The sequence below is a fragment of the Pelodiscus sinensis genome, chromosome 1 (genome assembly GCF_052426305.1).
Source record: "Pelodiscus sinensis isolate ZL-2025 chromosome 1, ASM5242630v1, whole genome shotgun sequence".
NCBI classification, from domain to species: domain Eukaryota; kingdom Metazoa; phylum Chordata; order Testudines; family Trionychidae; genus Pelodiscus; species Pelodiscus sinensis.
The window spans coordinates 346,652,809-346,678,019 of record NC_143052.1 but is presented as its reverse complement, the minus strand read 5'-3'; the positions used below and the strand labels follow the sequence as shown (position 1 = coordinate 346,678,019).

Here is a 25,211-nt window from a genome sequence, read left to right as displayed (position 1 = left end):
TGTGAACAAGATCTTGAATGGCGGCAAAACGTTCGGCAGGTAAATAAGCGCGCGCTGTTCTCGAATCGAGCCTCGCTCCTATGAAGACCAGATCTTGTGTAGGTTCTGGCGAGGATTTCTGCATGTTTATGAGTAGACCCAGAGAGTGAAAAACCTGAGAGGCTGTTGTCACCATGTGTTTGGTCTCTGAATATGTTTGACCTCTTAGGAGGCAATCGTCCAAGTATGGGAAAATTGTCACTCCCAGTCTGCGCAAGTGGGCAGCCACTACCGCTAAAGTTTTGGTGAAAACTCTGGGTGCACATGCCAAGCCGAAGGGTAGTACTTTGTACTGGAAATGTTCTTGACTTAGCTGGAAGCGGAGAAAACGCCTGTGTGCCACATGGATCGCTATGTGGAAATAGGCGTCTTGGAGGTCGAGGACTGCAAACCAGTCTCCCTTGTTCAACGACGGAATGATGGCATTTAGGGTCACCATCTTGAAGCGATGTTTCCTGAGGTAGCGGTTTAGCTTGCGTAGGTCCAAAATGGGTCTCCACCCTCCTGTCTTCTTTGGGGTAAGGAAGTACCGGGAATAAAAACCTTTTCCCTGGAACTGACTTGGTACCCTCTCTATAGCACCGATATTCAGTAGGCGCTGAACTTCCTGTTTCAGCAAATGTTCGTGAGAGGGGTCCCTGAAAAGGGACGGGGTAGGAGGGGTGGTGGGGGGAATGGATAGAAAGGGGATGGAGAGACCAAATTGTACCACCTCCAGAACCCACTTGTCCGTGGTAATACTGGACCAGTGAGGGAGGTACTGTTTTAATCGATGGTGAAACATGTGTAAAGAGTCCTGTGGTACGTTGAACGTGGGGGTCGTGCTTGCATCCTCGACGGGAAAGTCAAATTTGCTGCTTAGGTGCAGGTTGATTGGATGAACGGTTCGTTTGAGATCTTTTACGTTGAGGACGCTGCCGGAAGCGCTGATTGTTTTGGGGACGTGATTGATTCTTATTGAATGCATAATCGTACCTCCGTTGGTAAGGATAGTAACGTTTACGTTTATAGGGAGGTGTGTACATTCCCAAGGTACGTAAAGTGGTACGGGAGTCTTTGCCAGAATGAAGAACTTCGTCGGTGTTACTAGCGAAAAGCTTCTGTTTATCAAAGGGTAGATCTTCTACTTTATTCTGAAGCTCCCGTGGAGTTCCAGCAGATAATAACCAGGAAGACCGCCTCATTGCGACCCCCGTAGCTGTGGCCCGTGCAGCTGTGTCGGCCACATCCATGGCCATCTGCAAAGTAGTATTACAGGCTATATATCCTTCTTGGACTATGGCTTTCAGTAAGGGTTTCTTGGCATCAGGTAGATATTGTAGTAGCTCTGTAAGCTTTGAGTAATTATCAAAATTGTGGTTAGAAAGGTGGGCTGTATAATTTGCGATTCGTAACAATAACGTAGCCGAAGAGTAAACCTTTCTTCCAAACACATCCAATTTTTTATTATCCTTGTCTTGGAATGTATTCTTATATTGAGGAGCCTTAGCCCTCCGCTGTACCGCCTCAACTACAAGAGAGTTGGGTTGGGGGTGGTTGAAAAGGAAATCCAGTCCTTTAGCAGGTACGAAATACTTTCTATCAACCCTCTTACTAGTTGGGGCAGCCGATGTAGGGGTTTGCCATATTTCGTCTGCCACTTCCATGATGGCCTCATCGATAGGGAGGGCGATTCTTGCCCGTTGTTGCTGTCGCAAATTCTTTAAGAGACGATGTTTCTTCATGGGAACGTCTGTTAACTGTATTTCCTGTGTGTTTGCAACCCTTTTGAATAGGTCCTGGAAGTGCTTCAGGTCATCCAAGGGAGAGGCATCATCTGGAATCATTGCTTCATCCGGTGACGACGAAGGACAGTCAGTTGGAGAAACGTGTGGCCGAGGATCTTCTGTCTCGGACAGTTGGCCCTCTTCTGGTTCTGAGTGATCCTGATGGATGGTTAAGCTTTCTGATGGAGGTGATGAAAACAATCTTTGTGGACGCTCTGGTAAGTGCTGCGCACTGGGTGATAGACAGTTACGTGAAGAACTCCTATAAGATAGGGTAGCGCGACCAGGGTGGGGGCGATCATATTCAGCCCTATGGTAGCGACCATAGTAACGGTCAGAACGTGCTGGTGAAGAGTATCCGGAGGATCTTGAACTGCGAATATAGTAGATCCGTCGTGGCGACCGCCTAGGTGATCTATGCCTTGATGAACCCCTTGGGGAGCGAGAACGTGATGGGGGGCGTCTTGTTTCTATATAGACCGTGTCCCCATGGGAAGGTCCTCTTAGCACTTGATAAGATGGAGAAAGACTATAGTCCCGGTGCCTTCGGTACCTGGGTGGAGAAGGAGACGGTCCTGGAGAGAAGGTAGGCGATGGGGAAAGCGCCCTGTAAGTTTCTCTCTCTGCGGCTTTGCAATGCAGTGAAGCCTTGTCAATTTCTCCTGCTGGTGGAGAGCTCGGTGCCGCACGCGGCTGTAATGCCTCTGTATCGCCACATGGGGGCAGCGTTGACCGTGCCGACGAAGAGCCCGGTGCCGGCAGATCAGCCAGCGGTGCCGCCTGAGAGACTTGGCGGCTCGGCACCGAGGGGTTTAAAATCTCCGCCGCCGGCGCCGCTTGGGCGGCAGTTGGCGGTACCGGCTTTCGCGCTCCTGCCGATGCTGGTTTCTGCGCGGTTTTTGGAGCCGGTGCCGGTCTCGTCTGACCAGGAGCCCGTTTCTGCCCTGGGACTGCTGACCCAGATGCCTCGTCAGGGCATCTCGTTTTAGTGGTGTCTGGCAGTGATCGAGCTGGGGACGCCTTAGTCTTTTTTGTAACGGCTGTCCCGGGAAACGTTGCCCGCCGTTTCTGGGCTGCTATGCCAGAGGCGGGTATGGCATCGGACTCCAGCGCCTTGCCATAAAGAATAAGTTTGAGGCGCAAGTCTCGGTCCTTACGAGCCCTCGCCGTTAACTTGCTACAGTGAGTGCACTTCTGGGGGACATGCGTCTCACCCAGGCACCTCACACAAGAATCATGACCGTCTGATATCGGCATAGGGTCCTGACAGACGGAGCATTTTTTAAAACCGGGGGATCCCGGCATAGTGAATTAAGGAGGAGGGAGAAATTGAGTACTCTCCTCCACTTGTCCCCTCAACTGGCTGTGAGATCCAGTCCGTTTTTCCTCTTCTTCTTTTTTTTTTTTTTTTTTTTTTTTAAGTAAAAACCAACAAGAACTAATTAACTAATCAGGCTCTGAACTATTTACAAATGTGAAGGCTTCTTTGAAAAAGCTGTTGCGAAGTGAAACTGACAAGTAGGAGCTCTCGTCCGCGACCGAGGGCGGCTGAGAGGAACTGAGCAAGCCGGACCGCACACAACACATCAAAGGCGCGAACGCCGCCTCGGGCAGCCATGCATGCGCGGTCCGGCGGACCACGGCTCTGATAGCTCTCCGATTCGCGGCGCCGGGACGGGACCCGACACCTGGAGTGGAGCACCCACGGGGCCACTCGAAGAAGAATGTCCGGTTTCATCAAATGTCCATTGTCTCTGTGCCTATTCATGGCACTGGTGCGCTCCCTAACCTAGGAGTCAGGCATTTGTGATGAGTGGAGAAGGCCGCTGGAAAGGCACTCCTGCATGTTGTCATGTACCGTCTACCATGTAAGAGGTTTTTATGTGGCTAGGCATGATAAGATTCTTGCTCGGCAGGTGGATGTGAGGTTGATATATTGTGTGGTGCCACAGTTGTAGTGGTCTCATTCATAGCCTCGCGTATTGGACTACAAAGGTGACAGCTGACATGTGCCCCAGTATCTGCATGCAAGATCGTGCATTTATGCTTGGGCATGACTGTGCTGTCTGTATGAAGTGTTTGAGAGACAGCCATCTGTTGTGAGATAGGAATGCTCTGGCTTTTGTGCAATCCAGGTATGCTCCTATAAACTCCAGAGTCTGTGAAGGGGCGAATATGCAATTTGCTGTATTGAGCATTAGGCACAACATGCCAAAGAGAGCTGTGGCTATAGAGACAGCTTGTTGCGTCTCTTGGTGAGTTGTCCCTGTTATGAGACAGTCGTCGAGGTAAGGGAATATTGTAAAGTTGCTCTTACATAAGTGGGAGGCCACGACTGCCAGGACTTTTGAGAAGACTCTTGGAGCTGTGGAGAGTCTGAAAGGTAGTACCCTGTATTGTGTTTTATTGTGAAGCAGAGATATCTTCTGTGATATAGGTGAATTGCGATATGGAAATATGCATCTTGGAGATCGAGGGTAGACATCCAAGCTCCTTTCTCCAGGGTAGGTATAATTGTAGCCAAAGTAACCATCTTGAAACGTTGGTATTGGACATATTAGTTGAGTTTTCATAGATCTAGTATCGGTCTCCATCCCCCTGACTTTTTGATCATGAGAAAATAATGGGAGTAAAAACCCCTTCCCCTGTGCTGTTCGGGGACCTCCTCTACGGCTCCTATTGCCATGAGGCGTTCCGCCTCTTACAAGAGTAAGGTCTCATGAAAAGGATCCCTGAAGAGGGTCGGGGAAGGGGGGTGAAAGGAGGAATAGATGTGAAGGGGATGCAGTAACTAATTCTTATGATTTCCAACAACCACTTGTCGGTGGTGATGTCCTGGATCAGGGGCAGTGACTGCTTACTCTGGGCTGGCAGGCTTGGAGCTGGCACAGGCACTATGGCCAGAGTCTACCCCTTTAAGGGCTCCAGGGAGCAGGGGAGGGAGAGAAGTGTTCTTGGTTGAGGCTGGAGTGGCCACCATGGCACCCTGGGAAGGCTGGAGGCCCCCTATTTCGAAATAAGTGTCTACACAGCACTTATTTCAAAATAACTATTTCAAATTTGGCATTATTCCTTGTAGAACGAGTTTTACCAAATTTGAAATAAGCACCCCGCTATTTCGAATTTATTTTGAAAGAGTGGTTTGGCTGTGTAGACACTAGGAACGTTATTTTGAAATAAGGGCTGTTATTTTGAAATAACTTTGCTGTGTAGACATACCCTAACAGATGTATTGGAGCATAAGCTTTCATGGGCAAAGACCCACTTCGTCAGATGCATATAGCTACATTTATCTGACGAAGTGGGTCTTTACCCACGAAAGCTTATGCTCCAATACATCTGTTAGTCTATAAAATGCCACAGGACTCCTTGTTGCTTTTGCATGGTATTTGGTATTGTCAGCTCTCTTACATACCGGGGGGATTGTGGCTGGGGTGGTCCATATCACTTTTGCCGGATCCATTAGTGCCTCATTCATTGGGATGACCAGTTTTGAATACACCGATGCTTGTAGGAGATTCGTGAGCTTGTGCAGGATTTGGGGAGTATCTGAGTGTAATGTCTAATATCTCTACCACTCTCTTAAATGGTTCTTGAAATGCCCTAGCATCATCAGCCCCTGTGGGTGTTGGGCCTGTTAGTGTGTCTGCAAGGCCCTTGTTATTGGCACAGGAACCAGCAAGGTACTGACGCTACATCACAAGCGTCTTCCCAATCTGCTGCTGAGGAACTTCCTCAAAATAACTCTCAAACTCTTTACCATGTATCTGCTGCATCCCCAGAATACTGGGAATCCAGATACTTCTAAAACAGCATAGGCACACCCCTGCCTGCATAATCCTGCCTAAAGATCTTTACCACATGGAGGACACCATTTTGCAGAGCATGCCACCCTGCCCTGCCAGTGCATGTGAAGGAACACCACATGGGATTTTGCAGAAGGCACCACTTGCTCCCTCTACCAGCATGCCCTTGCAGGCACCATACATATGAGGTCATGCTGCACAAAGGAAGGTGTGAGCTCCCAAGCAGTATGCAAGCTCATGTTAGCAGTGGCACCGCAACATGTTTTGAAAAATGACATTTTTCGTGTGGCAAGATTACACTGACACAGTTGGAGCAGCATTCTCTGACACCAGACAGAACCACACACAGTACCATATGAGAACAAACATTACCAAAAACAGGTCCATCCAGCTAAAATTAGATGAATGGCCTGCCTATTGTTTGGTGGTTTCCCTTTTCAGCCTGAGCTAGAGCCTTTTATCCCAGCTGATGCTAATCAGCTACTTAATCACAGTTGAAGATCAATTTATTCACCTCTTCCTGACTGCTACCATATGAGATCCAGGCCAAAATGGGTTATATTTTGTTGGTTCTATTCCATGCCAGCAGGAAATAGGAAATGTGATTGTTAAAAGAAACAAAGCATAAGAGCCTTCTCTTGAATTGGGTAGGCTCCTAACTTAGACTAAGTACAATTGGTCAGTCCTACCCCTGCATCAGCCACAGGAGTCCCAAGATGAGACTAGGAAGAATAAATAACTCACTTCACTTGTTAAGTGGATATACTGAAGCATCTTCATTGTCACTAAAGTTTCATTGGAATCTTCAAGACGAAACTAGGAGTAAAAAGAGCAAAATATTTTGGAATCTCCATCCCAAACAGAAACTAATTCCATGTGATAGTTTTCAACAGTAGCACATTTCATGAAACATCTTTCCATTAAGTAGGATTCAGACATATTTGCCTACATCAGGGCATATTTGCCTACAAAAGGGCCTCCGCGGGCTGCATCCGGCACACTCTACCACTCCCTCACCCCCAGGCCAATTAGGATTTGGGGGCAGGGGAAACACATGAAGTTTCCTCCGCCCTGCCAGGAGCATGTAGCACTTTTAAAAAACAGCTCCTCTCACAGACTGGCTGCCTGTCGCCCTGTGCTGCTGCCTCTGATACAGAGGCAGCAGCGTAGGGTGGCAGCAACCCCTCTCTTGGAGGGGAGCAGAGCTCCTGGACCCGGCACAAGCTGGACCCAGGCACAAGCTCCTGGACCCTGCCTGCCTGCCTGGCTCCTAATACACTTTAAATGCAGAGCCGCAGCAGGGGTAGGTCCCGGACCCAGCTTGAGCCAAGACTGAGCTGGGCTGCTGGCCAGCCTGCTAAAAAAATTACTGGCGGGGGTGGGGGAGGGAACTGCGTGTAGTCTATAGCATTAAACTATAAGCTTTTGTTTATCAGTTAATCGATTCACTATTACATCCCTAACACACGTACATCCAATCAAAATATTTCTAGAGAGAGAAGAAGGAAGAGTCAGCATTGCCACTGAGCTCCGTCTTCAGCCAAGGACAGTTGAGAAGGAACTGAATGGGTTCATGCATATGAGGTGCCAACAGCACCACAAGAGACTTACTATGCATACACACCCTGACCAAGCACTGATACTGGAAATCTCTGACCTGTGGTGCAGGAAGACACAGACATCTAAAGTGGAGCACCCATCGGGACACTGCTCACAGAAGTAAGTTATAGTCCTGTGATTTTATTTCTCTGAAAGTACTCTATCAGGATTTTTATCCTTGGATCTAGACTGAAGAGTCAGTTAATTATCAAATAAATGTTGTCCCTGTAGGTACTTATCAATTGATCAAACACCCTTTAAGCTTTTCTTTGCTAAACTGAGTAGATTGAGCTCCTTGAGTCTATCATTATAAGGCAAGTTTTCTAATCCTTTAATTGTTCTTGTGACTAGTCTCTGAACATTGTCCAGTTCATCATTCTTGTGTTGTGGACACCAGAACTGGACTCAATATTCCAGTAGTGGTTGAACTAGTGTCCAACAAAGTGGCTAAGAAACCTCTCCACTACTACTCAAGATTCCCATTTCCATATCTAAGGTCCCCATTAGCCTTTTTGACTGCAGCACCATGATGGGATCTCATGTTCAGCTTGGACTAAAGTACTGTATATATTTTATCAAGTCTTCCAATCTTCGTTTTAAAACTTAGTGATGGTAAATCCACCATGTCCCTTTGTAAATTGTTCACATGGTTAATTTTCAGACACTGGGTCTTGTTATATCTTTGTCAAACTAAAGAGCCTCTACTTTCAGAGATCCTCTTCCATCATCTCAGAATGTTTTCAAGTCATGTCTCAATCTTTTATTTTTATTTTTGGTAATCTGAACAAATTTAACTTCTTAAGTCTCTCCCTGGAAAACAGGTTTTGAGAATTCAATCTTTGTGGGTATTTACTGAATCCTCATGAATTTTGCAACATCCTTTTAGAAGTGTGGATATCAGAATTGGACTTAATGTTTCAATAATGGTTTTACCAATACTATATACAGAAGTAATACCATCTTCTTACTCTGACTCAATATTGCCATGTTTATACACGGAAGAACTTTATTAACTCATTTAGATAGAGCATTACATTAGGAGTTCATATTCAGTGGCTTATCCACCATCATCCCTGTTTTCAAGAGTACAGTCTCTAAAACTGCTAGAGACATTCTTTGTTCCCAAATGTATGTCTGTGTTGCAGACTAACCATATTCTAACATGTGTTTTAGCCCCAAAACTCCTACTATCCAAACACAAAATAGTTAATATGTCCTGTGAACCTATGGTCTATTTCATACCTAGGGTATGGGTAAAAGCACATGTTTCACTTTAAGGTGTATTTGCTACTTGCCAATTTTGTAATGATCATGGAGCTAAAGCATGTCTAACTGAGTGGGTGTGTTAGTTATCCTTCCAATACCATCCCATAATTCCCAGGGTTTCTATTTACTTACTTTTCACTAGTCTCCATGCAGTTGTAACTACCTACCAGTTCATATACAATGGTCAGCATTACATTTTTCTTTCCATGTGAACTATTCCATTTTTTACTGAACTCAGCCAAACTGAGCCAAACACACGATGCTTGCCAGAGTTCTGGTTGAGGAAAGCAAGACCCATGATTTGGGAAGAAGCATCAGAAACCTGAACTTACATGTGAAGATCTCAAAAAGTCTGATGGAGTAGGGATCAGTCAGATTGCTGTCTAGTGCAGGGAGCACAATAATCACCTCAAAACTATCTATTGGCGGGCCAAGAATGACAATGGCAAATCCTAGAACTCCCTGACTACTAGCCTCTGCGACAAAGAGTTTGCACTGCTGCTAACCTCCATCCTGAGTATAGAGCTCACAGTGACAGGCTTCCTAACAGGGATGGTATGATGATTTTCTGACTGAAGGAAGAGAAAAGAGGGACATCACCAGAAGACAGCCCATCGACAGAAGGGATGGAATAGCAGAAAAAGACCTCAGAAAAGACTCTGGAGCAGGAACTGGCACCAGACCAGGACACGCAGCAGAATGGGCCTGGAGCCATATTCCAAAGAGTTGCTCAGGAATGAGCCTGTGAGATAGCTGGAGAGGAAGAAGCAAGACAGCAGGAACTGCAGCTATAGCCTGGCAAGTGGCAATGATCAACTCTATTATTTCTGTAATGTTGAAATTGCAGAATAAATAGAAGGGACGTTCAGACAATGACCAATACAATTATTGTTACAGAGGGATTACGTTCAGGGGTATGAGTTTGGCTTCAACTGAGCATGGAAGTCACATCTTTTTCCTGGTCTTCTTTCTTCCTCCCTGACCAAGATGGATTAAAGTTGCTCTCTCTTCCACTCTAGGTCATTCAACAGATTAATATCTTCCAAGGTTTCTCTGGTCTGAAATAATGTTATGAATGAATACTTATAATAGGCCATGGTCTGACTACCCCCACACTACAAAAGCAGTTCCAATTAAAAATAAATCAAATTGTCATTGAAGGATAAAATTAATTTGTTGTCAGTATGACCTCTGTGTGACCTGGATGTCAAACTTGGTCTTTGTAAAGAGGTACGTGCTTGGTCACAGGTTGCAACAGGAAGGGGATAGGTGAAACTGGTATAAACCTGTTTTACTGGTATGAATCTGTTGTAAGGCCTGAGAAGGGAATGTGAGGGAGTAGATAATGATTGGAGGGGATTTGGTGCAGAGGGCATGACCTGAGTGTTAATGATTGGAGGAAGTTTGGTGCAGAGGGCATGACCTGTGTATGCATGCAACTGTAAGTGGTCAGTGGGAAAGGGGTGATTACCATGAAAGATAGTACAAAAGACATTGTCTTTTGTTTGGGAAGTTGCGAAACTTTCCTGAGAGTATCCTGGAGATTTTTGTCCTGGAATGCATTCCTGAATAAAGTTGGTTGCTTAAGAAGGGTGTCTGAAATGGATTGGGACAGGGGCTTGGACCCCCATCCAAACCCTTGGATTACATTCTCCATCATCATCTTTCATCTGGATATGAGTATAGCACGGGTATCTGAACAGGCATGTGTATAAAGATGGAGTAAGAGTCTGATGGAGATGATAAAAATATCAAACTTTGGCCTTGTTGTGATGTACAACACTAAAAGGGAAAAGGGAGATTCTTACTCTCTTTTTCTCTTTTCATGGGCAGAAAATATATGCTTCCATGTTCTTGACAGACCCTTTCACTTCTGCTGAACCAAGGCAAGCACCTAGATCTCTTAGGAAAAGACACTTATCCAGCTTAGGAAAAAGTTCAGATGAACTGCTGCATAACAAACCAGGCAAGTCAGATGAACAACTGGATGTTTGCCAAGTAAAAGAGAAGCAGAACATGTAGCAAGCATTAAGAATCTAAATTCTGCTACAAATGTGCTCCCCAACAAAACTATCACCATTGCCTTCTGAAGTTCAAAAACTGCTGCTGAAATGCCCTTCACTGACTCACAGACTATCTGTATCCAGCAATCACCGTACCGCTCAAAACAAAACCAGCTCTTCCATGGCTTGCAACTATATGGAAATAGCATATAATACCAGGCTCACATAGGGCCTACAGGACCTACATTTTTGGGGGGATAGGCCCATACATTATTAAGTCACAGCATATAGCACTAGCACTCAGCTGCACATGCTCAGAGCCAGAAATCTGATTACAGGTAGAACATCTCCTCTAAAAAGACAAACAAAAAAAGTTGGTAATAAGCTGCATGCCTGTGGGCAATATATGAATCCTAGAAACATCGTTGTTAATGGGACAGGACTGACTCCTGGGAAGATGTTGCCTTTAACCTGAAGTTGCTATTAATCAAAATTACTATTAAGCAGAATCTACACTATAAATAAAAGACGTCCTGGTGGAATGCTGATATCCAAATAGGAGAGTTTATTGAGTTTATTTCAGTGCATATTCTTCTAGGCATTCTTTGAGACCCCGCAGTTAATCTCAAAGCAGATTAATCCAACCTTAAACAGCACCATTTTCACACAGGCTGAATAGATTTAACTATAACCAGTGACAATTACATTTTAATGGATATAAGTGAGTGCTCATCAACTGAAGGGTATATTTAAATTTCTAACCAATGACTAAGAAGAATGCTTCATATCCTGAACTATAAATCAAACTTCAATGTTTCATATACATTTTTACTGGGAGACTTAAATGCAGACGGATTGCTATAAAATAGTTAAAATGTGCCATCTGACAGTTAGAAGCAATATTACTGTAATTTGATTAGACTTACCTTAGCTTTGTCTGCTATAAAATAACATTCTAAGTATCTGGAAGATGTGTACTGAGTGTTAAGTTCATCTTTCTGGAAGTGAAGATATGTAAAGCAGGGTTATGTAATGTAAATTCTGATGTTTTACCTGTATGAAGAGTCATAGAAATACAGCACTGATCCGTAATCTCCTATATTATGTCATTTACCCCATGAAAATATCTAGCAGAAATATAATTCAATATGATTATGCCAAATACTATTTTTATGGCACCTACAACTATACATTTGATTAGAACTGCATGAAACTGACAGTGCTGGGTATGTACCACTATAAAATGGAATCATTTTTCTTTGCTCTAGGGCTTCCCTAGAGCAGTGGCTGTTCAAATTTTTCTGCGGGGGAACCAAAACCATCTGCTGTTTCTTGCTATATGACACCCAATCCCAGAGACTTTTATTCAGTCAAAGAAAGAAGTAGCTCTTTTAGTCCCAGGGCTGTTGCTGGGTATGAACGAGCATCTCACCTCTTTTTTTCCTTCAACACTTGATTGCAGTGAAGTCAGTGAAAGCTTTAAGAAGCTGTGAACTGCTTGTTCTCTGTCCAGCACTGGGATCTCATGAAGTCTAACAGTCATGGAATTTTATACATTTCCACCTCATCACAACTGGTGAACTATCACTGAAAAGGCACCCTGAGTTGATCCGCCTCTGCTGGAGACAAGAGCCCCAGATCTATTTCCATCTGTTAATTTCTTTCTAGAAATGTTATGACCCCTATTTTCCTCAGTTTTACTTCCCTTTCCCCCATTTGGGGGCAGACAATACATGTATTTTTATTATTGTGATCAGTGTGTTCAGACTCCTGGATCTCTGATAAGATTCAGTGTTTGAAAGCTCAGAGGAATTAAACCCTCCCTGACAGTGAGACAAAAGAGCTAAGCAATGAGATTTAGTATATAAATGAGTTTCCAAGTGAACTCTTGAGTAGGTAAACAGGGGAGTTTTGATGGTTCCTTTTGTTTAGCTATGGCTCTGCACCATATAGTGGGTATGGATGAGGAGAGAACAACTGCTGTGACTTACTTGGAATGTGCTATACATTCCTTTCTGCTGAATGAAAGAAGAGAAGAGAAGAGAAGAGAAGAGAAGAGAAGAGAAGAGAAGAGAAGAGAAGAGAAGAGAAGAGAAGAGAAGAGAAGAGAAGAGAAGAGAAGTAAATGCTGATGGACACACTAAGGGACAAGATATGTGGTTCGTAAGTGGACATTTCAACACTTCATAGCTTATGAGAAAATATACTTCTTGGACCACAAGATCCCAAAATCACTGCCACAAATGCAATAGGAGATAGGTTCGGTGATGCAGGAACTTCAGAGAGTAGGAACTGAAGAAGCTGACTAATGATTTGTGACCAAGGTAAGTAATTATGGTGAGGAAATTGGATACTATTAGGCAGTCAGTTTTGTGCCAGGTCCGTGTTCTGTCTCTATAAAATGCTATAGCTCGACGTACATCGAAGGTATGGAACAACAAGTCTCGAGTAGAGGCATGTGGTTTTGGATAAAAGACAGGTAAAATGATGGGTTAGTTGACATGAAATTGTGAAGTGACTTTAGGGATGAAGGCTGGATGAGTGCACAACGTGACCGAGTTCCTGTTGAAAACCGTGAACAGTGGCATTGCCATTAGTACCACCAATTCACTAACCCTACGGGCGGATGTGATTGCCAGTAGGAATACCACCTTCATGTTGAGCATAGATAACGATATTGTGGATAGCAGCTCGAATGGTGGGTACATCAACATGTCCAGCACCAAGTCCAAGCTCCAAGCAGGAGGTACGGGTCTTCGGCAGGGCTTAAGGTTTGTTATTCCCTTAAGCAATATCTTGGTCAAGGGGTGGGCAAAGGTCAACTGCCCATCAATAGTTGCATGTGGGCTGCTGTGTCCGCCACATCCAACGAGATTTGCAAACTTACTCATGCTGCCACAAAACCCTCTTGCACAAGGGTCTATTAGAGGGGGCGCTTAGTTTCTGGCAGGTATTGAAGGAGCTGTGCTATCTTCTCATAGTTAGCAAAGTTGTGATTACATAACAAGGCAGCATAATTAGCCATGAGTAGGAGCAGGGTTGCAGAGGAATATACTTTTCTACCGAATATGTCTAGCTTTTTGACATCTGATGTTGCCTTATACTGTGGTGTTTTGGCTTGCTGTTGTGCCGCATCTACCACCAAGGAGTTCAGCTGTGGATGGATAAACAGGAACTCAAGATTCTTGGAAGGGACAAAATATTTCTTGTCCGTTCTCCTGCAGGTCAGTGACACCAACTCTGGTGTCTGCCAGATGATCTCTGCCGCTTCCATGATGGCTTCATCAATAGGGACGGCAACTTTTGCATTCTGCCTTTGGTGCAGATTTTTTAGTAGTCGATACTGTTTCGTTTGCACTTCTGTTAGCTGGATTTCCTGGGACTGGGCCACTTGCTTGAAGAGGTCCTGGAACTGTCTGAAGTCATCCGGCGGAGATATGTCTGCTGGGAAGACCGCCTCATCAGGTGAAGAGGATGAACAGTCAGGAATTGGGTTTTCAGTCTGCTGGTTCTCCGCTTCCAACAATTGGCCGTCTTCCAGCTCAGAGCGCTGTGTTGTGGCGCCCGGACTGTGTATTGGAGAGGTCAGCTGGCGACTATGGTTTTGTTGTGGCAGCATATGCCTCACAGGTGACAGGTCAGCGCATGAGGGTTGTTGATGTGCACGCTGGTGGAAGTGCGAACATGAAGAATACGGGGAGTTGTGGTGGTGATCATAATGTCGATCTGATGGATGGGGTGGCGAATACCTGGATGATCTACAGCTGGTATGTCACCTATCGTAGCTGGCATATAGAGAATAACTGATAGTGTGGTGACCACCTGTAGGATCGGTGCCTATAGTCACTATAGCAAGAGTGTCCACATGGAGAATAGCGTCTGTGGTAGAACTGCTATCTTGGGCTGTGCTGCCAGTAGGCATGCTGCAAAGGCAATCGGTACATTGGAGGAGAAGGGGAAGGTCCCGGTGAAAACCTTGGAGATGGGAAGTGAGTAGTCCCCTGTCTCAGTGTTCTTGCAGCTGCTTTCATTGGTGCCTTTGGTTGGGTCGGTGCCGTCTCCGGCTCCTTCTCCAGTGCTGGTGTTTGAATCAGTTGCGGCACCACTGTTTTTGTCGGTGCTGGGGTTGTTTGCACTGTGGGACTACTCCGCGGTGCCGACAACAGAGTTGGCTCACTCGCCGATGCAGGGAGAGTTCCTTTTGGTGCCGATCCTGCCCATGAGGGTCGCTGTTGCTCCAGCGTTGCCTGCGGGGTTGAATGGAGTGGTGCCGGCGCCTTTGAAATGCGGACGTCGCTTGTTGGTACCCAGGCTGCTTTCGGTGCTGAAGAGGATCGTTCGGACGCCATGATCTTCTTTGTTTTTGCCCCCAACCCAGGCACTGAGGGTCATGGGACAGAGCCAGAGGACCCTAGCTTATTCCCTGCGGTCCTCTCAGGCGGGAGCGATCTCGCAGGGGAAGTTTTCTTTCTTTTATGTGCAGTCAGCTCAGGGGAGGAGACCCTTTGTTTTTGGGTCCCCCCAAGTTGTCCTGTAACCATTATATTGGGGTCCAGCGCCTGTTGAATAGTAACAATTTGAGGCTCATTTCTCTGTCTCAGCGGGAATGGCTGTCATTTTAGAGCAGTGCCCGCATTTTTGGGGAATATGGGTTTCCCCTAGGCAGCGTATACACACTGAATGCCCATCTGAGGCTGGCATGGACTCCCCGCATAGCGAACAGTTTTTGAAACCTGGGGATCCAGGCATGACTGAGTTAAACTTGTCTTCTGTTAATGGTGTTGTCAGTTTAACCCCCTGAGGCTAAAGCCATTAGTCACTGACAGCGGGAAGCCACGGTTTTATCAAAGTGTTAACAAGTTTCTTTCTTCTTCTTGTTTTGTTTAGATAAGAGAAGAACAGTTAAAGGAAGGAGAGGATAACTATTTACAATTATCTACAGCTCCCCGGAGGAGACTGAAAGAATGCTGAGAGAATCGGAGCTCCATCTGTGGTCAAGGATGGTTGAGAGGAACTGAGCAGGGAGCCGGTTGGGTGCGAAGATCAAAGGGTGCAAACAGCGCAAAACACAGCCATGCAAAGCCTCTGAACTGCAGCACTGGGACAAGCCGGACACCATGCTCCACTCAAGAGCTCCCACAGGGACCACTCGAAGAAGAACTGGGGGATTTAGGCACACAGCTTTAACATAGATTACATGATTTTGACAAACTGCTTTCTTCACAATGTCAGAAATGGTTTTAGGTTCCAGAATTGTAAATGGACAAACTATGGAAGAACAGAATTATTTTGTTTACCTGAATACAAAGTGAATTTTCAGCACTGGTAAGCTCATTTGTAACAATTTTTAAAGATGGCCCTAACATTCACAGCTTAATATGTTCTACGTAATAACCATTTACTCTTCGTGAATCTATTGAGAACACTTACACCTATAGCAAGCTGTCTCTCAGTTTGAAATTCAGGTATTTGATGTTCTCTGTTTTCAGCTGCTTGGTCTTTGATATCTACATCAATTACTCCACATCGACCAGGTGAATCTTCTTCAGCCATCGTTCGATAAATAATGTGTTGAAATGTAGAAGAAGATTTAACAGGTTCAATTTCATAGTTTAAATCGTAAACCATCAAATGTCCCCTGAGAATTGCAAAATTGAAATGTAATTAAGGGACTCAGAACTGAAACTTAAAAACTGCTTAAAATATCTACATAAAAGATTAGAGATGGTCAGGAATTTTTTTATCTCAATTATTTTTGATGGATTATACCAGGGCAGGGAAACCTTTTTTGGGTCCAGGGCCACCGACCCACAGAAAAATAAATTGGGGGCTGCACACAAGTGAGAAACAAAAAAAGCTACCCCTCACCAACATGGGCTCCCCAATACTGGGGGGGATCCCCAAGCCTCAGGGATTAGATCCAGGCAAGTTGGGGGCTGCATCAGAGCGCCCCCCAGGTCTTAGATTCCCCACCCCAATACAATTATACAATACTATACAATAGAATTATACAATTTTGCAATATCAAAACTTCCTCACTTCCCTCCTGAAAGAAAAGTGCTATTAGCAAGCAACATTTTCAATTCACAATCTAATACAAATGTTCTTGGTAACTCAGCAACTCTGGAAAGGCAAGAATTAGGAGTCACTTGAAGAATGCCAAGTGACCCCCATGCCCCAGATCAGTCATTGCTGCACTACATTCTTTTATAATTTATAAAATAAAGAAAATAAGATCACAAACTTTTGATTCTAGCCCTATGAAATGACCCTTATGAACTAGTTTGCATGAAATCTGCATTAGGAAAAGGTGACAGTAACCAAATGATTCTGTTATGGCAAATCTCTATTTCCATTTCAGAAGAATATATTTTACATTGTTTACAATCTAACAGATTGAGAGGCTGACATTACCAGAGTCCAGAGCAGGTGCTGAGAACTGCTACAGATTCTGGGATACCCTCCACATATCCAGAGTAGTAGCATTCATCCTGCAAAGTGAAAAAAATAAGGTTTTCTTATTTACTATTAATTCTAGTTACATAGGATAACAGATATTAGCTACATAAACTTCCTGAAGGGAGGTTACAAAGAGGATGGAGAGAGGCTGTTCTCAGTGGTGACAGATGGCAGAACAAGGAGCAATGGTCTTAAGTTACAGTGGGGGAGGTCTAGGTTGGATATTAGGAAAAACTATTTCATTAGGAAGGTGGTGAAGCACAGGAATGGGTTACCTAGGGAGGTGATAGAATCTCCATCCCTAGAGGTTTTTAAGTCCCGTCTTGACAAAGCCCCAGATGGATTGATTTTGTTGGGATTGGTCCTGTTTTGGGCAGGGGGCTGGACTCGATGACTTCTTGAGGTCTCTTCCAGCCCTATGATTCTATGATTCTATGAAAATTAAACTAATGCAACACAAGAACTATATTATTTTGCATCTGCTCTCAAATTGTGTTTCTAAGATGAAAAGTGACTTTTTATAAATAATACTTTTCCACTCAGCAGATCTGTTCCAGAGTTAGATCTGTTGACTTTCATAGCAAAAAACTAGTTTTGCTGCTTTTTAATCACATTAACTGTGCAGACAATGCAGCTGAAACTGAGTGAGCTTCAAAAGGGAGTTCCTCCTATATTGCACCGTTCACACAATGAATTCCTAGCTATCTTACTGGTCACACTTCTGCAGCCTTAGTGTCAACGAATGATGGAAATTACATTCATTTTTCTCATTTAGTGCAGTCCAGAGAAGGTAGAGGAGGAGGGTGAAGCAGCTTCAGTTTAACACCCAAACTATATACATTTGCTTAAACTTGTACTAGTTTAATAGTATTCTAAACTTGGGTTAGAAAAAAGTACTGATTTATATTAAAATATGATACCACCTGTCACAAGGCTGATCTATAGGAATGCTGGCAAGAAACAGAAAAGTTAAAATGCAGAGATTTATTTTTATATATTCTTTCTCAGATCTTTCATGACCAGACTATTGCTTGTTCCCAATTTCCCTAATGCTGGAGGCAGCCCTCCTCCAGAATAATAATATTTTTTTAACTTGAAAAGACAACTGTGTAAAAGTTAAAGTATTATCTGGCTCCATTCACTTGCAACAGGTCCTTGATCAGAAGAATTCACAAATCTCTTAAGAAAATAAACCATTCTTCCTTTTTCAGATTAATTAAATTAATTTCTCAGAGGGATAGCCATGTTAGACTGTAACTTTAAAAGTAGCAGGTAGTTCTCTGGCATCTTAAGACTAACAAATATATGGGATCATGAGCTTTTGTTGGTAAACTCATCTGATGAAATGTGCTTTACCCAGGAAAGCTCATAATCTTATATATTTGTTAGTATCCAAGGGCAGATCCACATTAGGAAATTATTTTGAAATAACTAAATTTGACTTAACTCCCAATTTTACAAAATTGAAAGCGTGTCCCCACTATGGGAAAGCCACGAAATTAGTCTGAGGCAGGCTCCATTAATATGGACGCACTAGACTTAGAGCCCCAGCAAGCACTAGGGAATAATTAGTTTGAATTACTGTAGGGAGTAGTTATTTCGAAATAGCTTCCACACTATTGCTATTTTGAAATAACTATTTCGAAATTAGTGTTATTCCCCAAGGAAAGCAGGAGAACAAATTTTAGAAATAAGTGGCCCATTATTTCGAAATAAAGGGCTTGATAGCGTGGACACTAGTGTAGGCAATGGCTAAGGTGCCACAGGGACTACTTAAATGAATTGTCATTGAAGGGAGCATCAAATTGTCACACATGGGGATTTTATACAAAATATTGTCAAGCAGGACTGAAGTTTCCTATTCATGTATTTGTACATAATAATTGGGACCTATTTAGACTACTGCAATATGTAAAGTATAGTAGGGTATAGATCATATAAAATAGCAGAACTCATAAGCTGTACACACGTAGGCCTAATTCATTACATTTCTCACTTATAAAAAAAAAACTAAGCTCACATACAGCAGGGTTACCTCCCCAATATTCCATGGATATGCTGACACCCACCTTGAGACAGAACATCTGTTGTTACCACTAATTAATTCAAACTTAATATACAATTCCAGTGATTGTATCAAAATACACATTTCAGGAAATTACAGATCTGCTTCTGTCTAACTTGCATAAATCTCTTTTCTCATTATTCAGTGGAAGAGGTAAATAAGAGCAGAGTAGCTGAGTTTCCATATGCTCATTACCCCATTATGTCTGATTGGTTGGGGTCACCACAAAAGCCTAAAGCCCCTTACAGGGTGAATCTTGGCATTGCAGGACTTTAGAGAAAAGAATTGAATTTGTAAATTAATTGTAATTCCAATGCATCTCTGTGTATTTGGCTAGTGGAACTGGTTTGTGACAAGACAGCCACTTGAAGATCTTTTAAACCATGATTAGGTAGATTGAAGTGTTCCCCAACAGGTTTCTGTATGTTCCCTTTATGTATTTCTGATTTGTGTCCATTGATTCTTTCCCATAGGGACTGTCCAGTTTGTCCAAAATACATGGCAATGGGGCACTGCTGGCATTTGATGGCATAGATCAAATTACTGGATGTGCAGTTATTTTGGTGGCTTATGTTGTTGGCTCCAGTGATGAATTCACTTGTATAGATATGAGGGCAGAGTTGGCACCGCAGCTGGCTGCAGGGCTGGGTTCCTGGATGCTTATGATGTGGTTGTGTAGCATGGTTACTGGAAAGAATTCATTTCAGGTGGGGGGTTGTCTGTACGTGAGAATTTTATTGAAAGTGTTTTTTAAAATGTCTTTCTCTGATTTCCTTTCTTCAGGCACAATCAATCCTCCTCTCAGTGAGAGCAACAGGAGTTTGGCCAGTGACTTCAAGAGGAAAAAGTCTGGGCCCTTCCCACTATTACACTTATCAACTCCACTTCATGCTACCACTCAGCATCTCTTATGTCCTTGCCCTAACTATACATTTCTGTGTACATTTATTATGTATTGGAAAAAAATTCCCTAACATTTGAATGTAAGAATGTAGGAACACAAGAATGGCCATATTGGGTCATACCAATGGTTCGACTAGCCCCCTATTCTATCTCCTAATAGTGGTCAATGTGGGGTGCTTCAGAGGGAACGAACAGAATGGGGCACTCATCCATCCCCTTGTCATAGAATCATAGGTCTGAAATAGTACGTCTACACAGCAGTGTTATTTCAGAATAACTGACATTATTCTGAAATAACAAAGAATGAGTCTACGCTGCAAGCCACTATTTCGAATAATGTCGAGCTGAGAGATTTCTTACTCTGACTTCTGTAACCCTCATTTTACAAGGAGTAAGGGAAGTTGAAGGAAGAGTGTTCTTCCTTCGATTTCCTGCTGTGTAGACAGTGACAAAAGTTGAGTTAGGCTATCCCGACTTAAGCTACGCAATTGACATAGCAGAAGTTGTATAGCTTAATTCGACTTTATGTCTGCTGTGTAGATGTACCCAAAGGGATCTTGAGATATCATCAAGTTCAGTCCATAGCAAAACCAAGCATCGTAGAGCCCCAGCATCTGAAAGTCATAGGCTTTAATTTTAAATCAAAAGCATTTTGCAGCTAGTCAGAGTAGAAGAACTCTGCTCACCAACAGGGAGGGAAAATGGAAATGAGGAGAGAGTTGGAAGGACAAATAAGGTTTTTAAACTTTTTTTAAAAAAGCATTTTAAACTTTTCAGTGTTTTTGCCCATTTTCTGCATGTTATCCCTTCCTTCATTTAGAATTTGGCTAATTAATTAAAAGTATTTTATTTGGGTTGCCACTAATATTTAAGGATATAAATGCCAGTCTTCAGCCCACAGTTGTCTCAATACACAGAATAAACCCACAACTTATAATCCAATAGCTTCCCACACATTTGCTCTTGATGTTGCCACTTTTATATATTCAGTTTTTAGAGCACAGCAGCTTAATTGTACTCAGTATTGTACCTTTTAAAGTACATGTCGCACACTTACCTGTATATATGGATAATCTGTTATCAAGTCTCCCTTCTGATTGTAAGTAATAACTGGGAAATGTGGAGCTATGAACATTCTGAAAATAATGATTACAAAAATCGAAAATTAGAAATCCAAAAACAAAGACCCTGCTGCATGCAGTCTTGATGTATATGAACTGTAGGTTACATATGATCTAAAGACCAGATCATATGAAGGTATTCAGGTACCTAGCTCCCACTGAAATAAATAGGATTTACACAACTAAATATTTCAGAGTGTTGTGAGCAAGACACGAGAAGTCATTCTCTCACTCAACTCTGCCATGATTAGGCCTCAGTTAGAGTATTGGGTCCAGTTCTGGGCACCACATTTCAAGAAAGTTATGGAGAAATTGGAGAAGGTCCAGAGAAGAGCAACAAGAATGATTAAAGGCCTAGAAAACATGAGCTATGAGGGAAGGCTGAAGGAATTGGGCTTGTTTAGCTTGGAAGAGAGAAGACAGACGGGACATGATAGAGGTTTTCAGGTGTCTAAAAGGGTGTCACAGGAGGGGGGGAAGGAATGATGATGATAGGACAAGAAGCAACGGGCTTAAACTGCAGCAAGGAAGGTTTAGGTTGGACATTAGGAAAAACTTCCTTACTGTCAGGGTGGTTAAACACTGAAATAAATTGCCTAGGAAAGTTACAGAATCTCAGTCACTGGAGATATTTAAGAGCAAGTTAGATGGAGATCTATCAGGGATAATCTAGATTCTAGACTGTGCTTGGTCTTGCTGTGAGAGCAGGAGACTGAACTTGATGATCTCTTGAGGTCCCTTCCAGTTTTAGTGTTCTATGTTCTATGATTTTTGTCAGGACAATATATTCTGCAGATGTGACTTTGGTGTATAATTCATTTCTTGCCATAGAGCTGTGTTCTAAAAATATTTCATTACAAAATATTACTAGCCATTGCAGTAGTGAAGAAAATCATGTGAACAGAATGTACACAATGCAAAGATCACATAATGTAATTAGAAATTAGTCAAGTTGACTACCATTTGAAAGCTCTTTCTCTCACAAACACAACAGTACCCACCATGACAAACCCAGAAAGATTATGTAGCTGACAGGAGATTTTCAGTCAAATAAATGAAGAACTTCTCTCCAGGCACAGAGTGAAGATGCCCACATCTACAGCTATGTGCCAAAAAGTGAAACCAAGACAATATGACATTGTGTGACATTTTCTAACCTTAGCTCAGAACATCAGCTCCAGGAGGGAGCCTTTATGTGGATTTACGGGCCTTGCTTTCTAGGAGGTTCACACAGCCCAGCAGCACTAGGAAACATACCTCCTAAAAGTGCTGATATGCATTCATCACCTCAAAGAGGAATGTCTTGCTCTTGGAATTCTCATCTCTCTGAAACATATTCATTTAAATAATAGAAATGTAAGTCTGGAAGGAACCTCAAGAGGACATCTTGCTGAGTCCCCTGCACTGAGATAGGACCAAGTAAACCTACACCATCCCTGCCAAAACCTTCCAATGACAGGGAATCTACAAAATCCCTTGAAAACTTATCCCAGAGCTTGACTATTATTAAAGTTAGAATGTTGATTCTAGTAGCTAAACTAAATCTCCCTTTCTGCATATTATTTCTTGTCCTACCTTTAGCAGACATGCAGGGCAACTGATCACGGTCTTCTTTATAACACCCCTTAACATACTTGAGGACTATTAGGGCACATCTACACTGCAGGGCAAAACTCAATTAAAATAAATAACTTCAGCTACGTCAATTGGGGTATGTCTACACTAGCCCCTTAGTTCGAACTAGGGTGGCTAATGTAGGTATTCGAACTTGCAAATGAAGCCCGGTGTTACGCACCCGCCCCGGGGAAAGGGGGAAAAGGGCGGGGGGCTTCCCCCTTCCTTACCGGGTCGACACCGGGCGCGCTAGCTTTACTAATTAAAGGCTTTTAATCCTGCTAAGCCCGCCGCACTATACCTCGCCCGAATAGCACGGCCGTGGCCCCAATGACCACCCCTTTGGGAAAGGGTGAGAGGGAGGGGGTCCAGGCCCGCCCTCACTCCGGACCCCGACCCAGGGCCCTAAAGCCAGGACGCTCATCCTAGCTACTAACGGGGGGGGTCTGCGAACCCTAAACTCCCCCGCTCTCGGGTTCCGCGGCCCCGCCCTGGGTCACTTCTCCCTCTCCCCCAAGTCCATTGTCCTTCCTCGCTGGCCCCCTGGGTTTTACCTCACCCAGGGTCGCCAGTATCCAGTCTCCCACGGTCCTTCGTGGGTCTTCTGGTCTCCCTGCTCGCCCCCCCTTCCTGGACGGGCGGCCAGGGGTTTTAAATCTCCCGCCCGACGCAGGGGGATGACGTCTCCCCCCGTGTCCTCTGTGCGCGCCGCGTGCCCCTGGCACGGGGGTGACGTCAGTGTCCGCGCGGGGCTGGACAGACGCCGCTTTCCCGGGCGGCGCATGCTGGCCGGCCCGAACCGCGCCTCTCGGCGATCGGGGCGAGCCCGGGTTGCGGCAGGCTCCGGGAGTGGCAGGGCGGCCCCGCCACACCCGGGATTTAAATATCCTGGGCTTCATTTGCACGTTCCCGGGTGGGCGCCATTTTTAAATCCCCTTAGTTCAAACTGACTGCCCGCGGCTACACACAGCATTCAGAAGTTAATCCGAACTAAGTCCTTAGTTCGGATTAACTGTTACACCTCATTTCCACGAGGTGTAACAGTTAATCCGAACTAAGGGCTTAGTTCGGATTAACTTTAGACTGCCGCACGTAGCCGCGGGCGGTCAGTTTGAACTAAGGGGATTTAAAAATGACGCCCACCCGGGAACATGCAAATGAAGCCCGGGATATTTAAATCCCGGGCTTCATTTGCAAGTTCGAATGCCTACATTAGCCACCCTAGTTCGAACTAGGGGGCTCGTGTAGACATACCCTTGCATAGCTGAAGTCAAAACAGCTTAATTCGGCTTTTGGCACTGTCTATGTAGCAGGAAGAACACTCTTCCTTTGACTTCCTTTACTCCTCATGAAATGAGGATTACAGGATTCGGAGTAAGAAGTCCTCCATCTCAGCTTTATTTTGAAATAATGGCTTGCTGTGTAGATGTGCACTATTTCAAAATAACATCAGTTATTCCAAAATAACGCGGCTTATACCCTTATTGGGTACCCACTCAGTCTTCTCTCAAAATCAAACATGCCTACCGTTTTTAACCTTTCCTCACCCATCATGTTTTCTACACCTTTTATCAATTTTATCGTTCTCCATATTCTCTCCAATTTGTCCTCATCTTTCCTAAATATGGAGCGCAGAACTGGACATAGTACTCTGAGGCCTCACCTGTGCCAACTAGAGATAGAAAAATATCTCCCGTACCTTAAACATGATACTCTTGTTCATACATACTGAATGATATTAGCCTTTTTTTAAAAACATTGCACTGTTCCTTTCCAATACTGCCTATCCAGTTATTCCTGATTTTGTAGTTGAGCAATCAATTTTCCCTTTCTAATTATAGTACTTTGTTCTTGTCTTTATTGAATTTCATCTTCTTGATTTAAGATCAGTTCTCTAGGTAATGTTTTTCTTGCTTCCAATGCATTTATAAAATTAAATTTCCTTATATGTCCCTTACTAGGTGTAACTCATTTTGTACGTTTGTATTTCTGATTTTGTCCATATTCCCCATTTTACTTGCATTCTTTTTTTAATTTTCATTGTCTTTTATTGATTCCCCAATGTGTTTCAAAATTTCCTGAAAGATCTTTTCTGGCAGATTATACATGTGTAGAGTTTCATGTGGATTGGTTTGTTCTTGGCAAAGTTAGAAAGTATGTAAAAAATCAAGTTTATAAAATAGAAATGTAATTTTAACTTTAAAATATGGAGACACTTGTCTCTCCATAATTATTACTCCTCTAACTGTTTCCCATATAAGCAGTATTCCTTAAGTCCCTTTCCTCATATTTTACCATTACAGTTATTTTTCCACATCTAGATTGAGTCTTCATGGCTTTATTACAAAGCCACACACACACCTATTTATCTATAAATAGAGCAGATTAAAGGTTTCAACCAAAGCAGTCACTTACTTCTTTTGTAACAGGTGAATAATATAGTCTTTTCCTTCTGCTCTAATAAGATAAGACACCTCCTCCTAGAGCATTCAAATAATAATTAAAAAAACCCTTAATGGTATCCTAAAACTCATATTAAACAATCCCTATTCTGTATTCCATTTTATGAA

At 43.5% G+C, this 25,211-nt stretch overlaps 2 protein-coding genes and 1 long non-coding RNA gene across 4 annotated transcripts in view; 1 reads left to right on the top strand and 2 right to left on the bottom strand.

Annotated features, from left to right (window-relative positions):
- Positions 1-25,211, bottom strand: part of LOC106732314 (disintegrin and metalloproteinase domain-containing protein 20-like) — a 104,419-nt gene that overhangs the window by 74,948 nt on the left and 4,260 nt on the right. For both annotated transcript variants that reach the window (XM_025186913.3, XM_025186920.3), the window contains 6 exons: positions 25,057-25,121; positions 20,964-21,042; positions 16,894-16,970; positions 15,910-16,117; positions 11,406-11,477; positions 6,356-6,427 (listed from right to left, as the gene is read on the bottom strand). In XM_025186913.3, coding sequence (XP_025042698.3) covers positions 6,356-6,427; positions 11,406-11,477; positions 15,910-16,117; positions 16,894-16,970; positions 20,964-21,042; positions 25,057-25,121 — 573 coding nt within the window. The remainder of the gene's footprint in view (positions 1-6,355; positions 6,428-11,405; positions 11,478-15,909; positions 16,118-16,893; positions 16,971-20,963; positions 21,043-25,056; positions 25,122-25,211) is intronic.
- LOC149525996 (uncharacterized) lies at positions 785-3,360 on the bottom strand. The gene has a single exon (XM_089775798.1). It carries the CDS (start codon positions 3,108-3,110, stop codon positions 885-887), a length of 2,226 nt encoding a protein of 741 aa, XP_089631924.1. The 5' UTR covers positions 3,111-3,360; the 3' UTR covers positions 785-884.
- On the top strand, positions 7,109-22,927 carry LOC102455888 (uncharacterized). The gene is made up of 3 exons (XR_016348576.1): positions 7,109-7,330; positions 15,367-15,804; positions 19,787-22,927. It is a non-coding gene; the product is annotated as an uncharacterized LOC102455888 (long non-coding RNA).

Coding starts and splice junctions, on each gene's coding strand:
- LOC149525996 (XM_089775798.1), bottom strand. CDS start 3,110: ATGCCGGGATCCCCCGGTTTTAAAAAATGCTCCGTCTGTCAGGACCCT.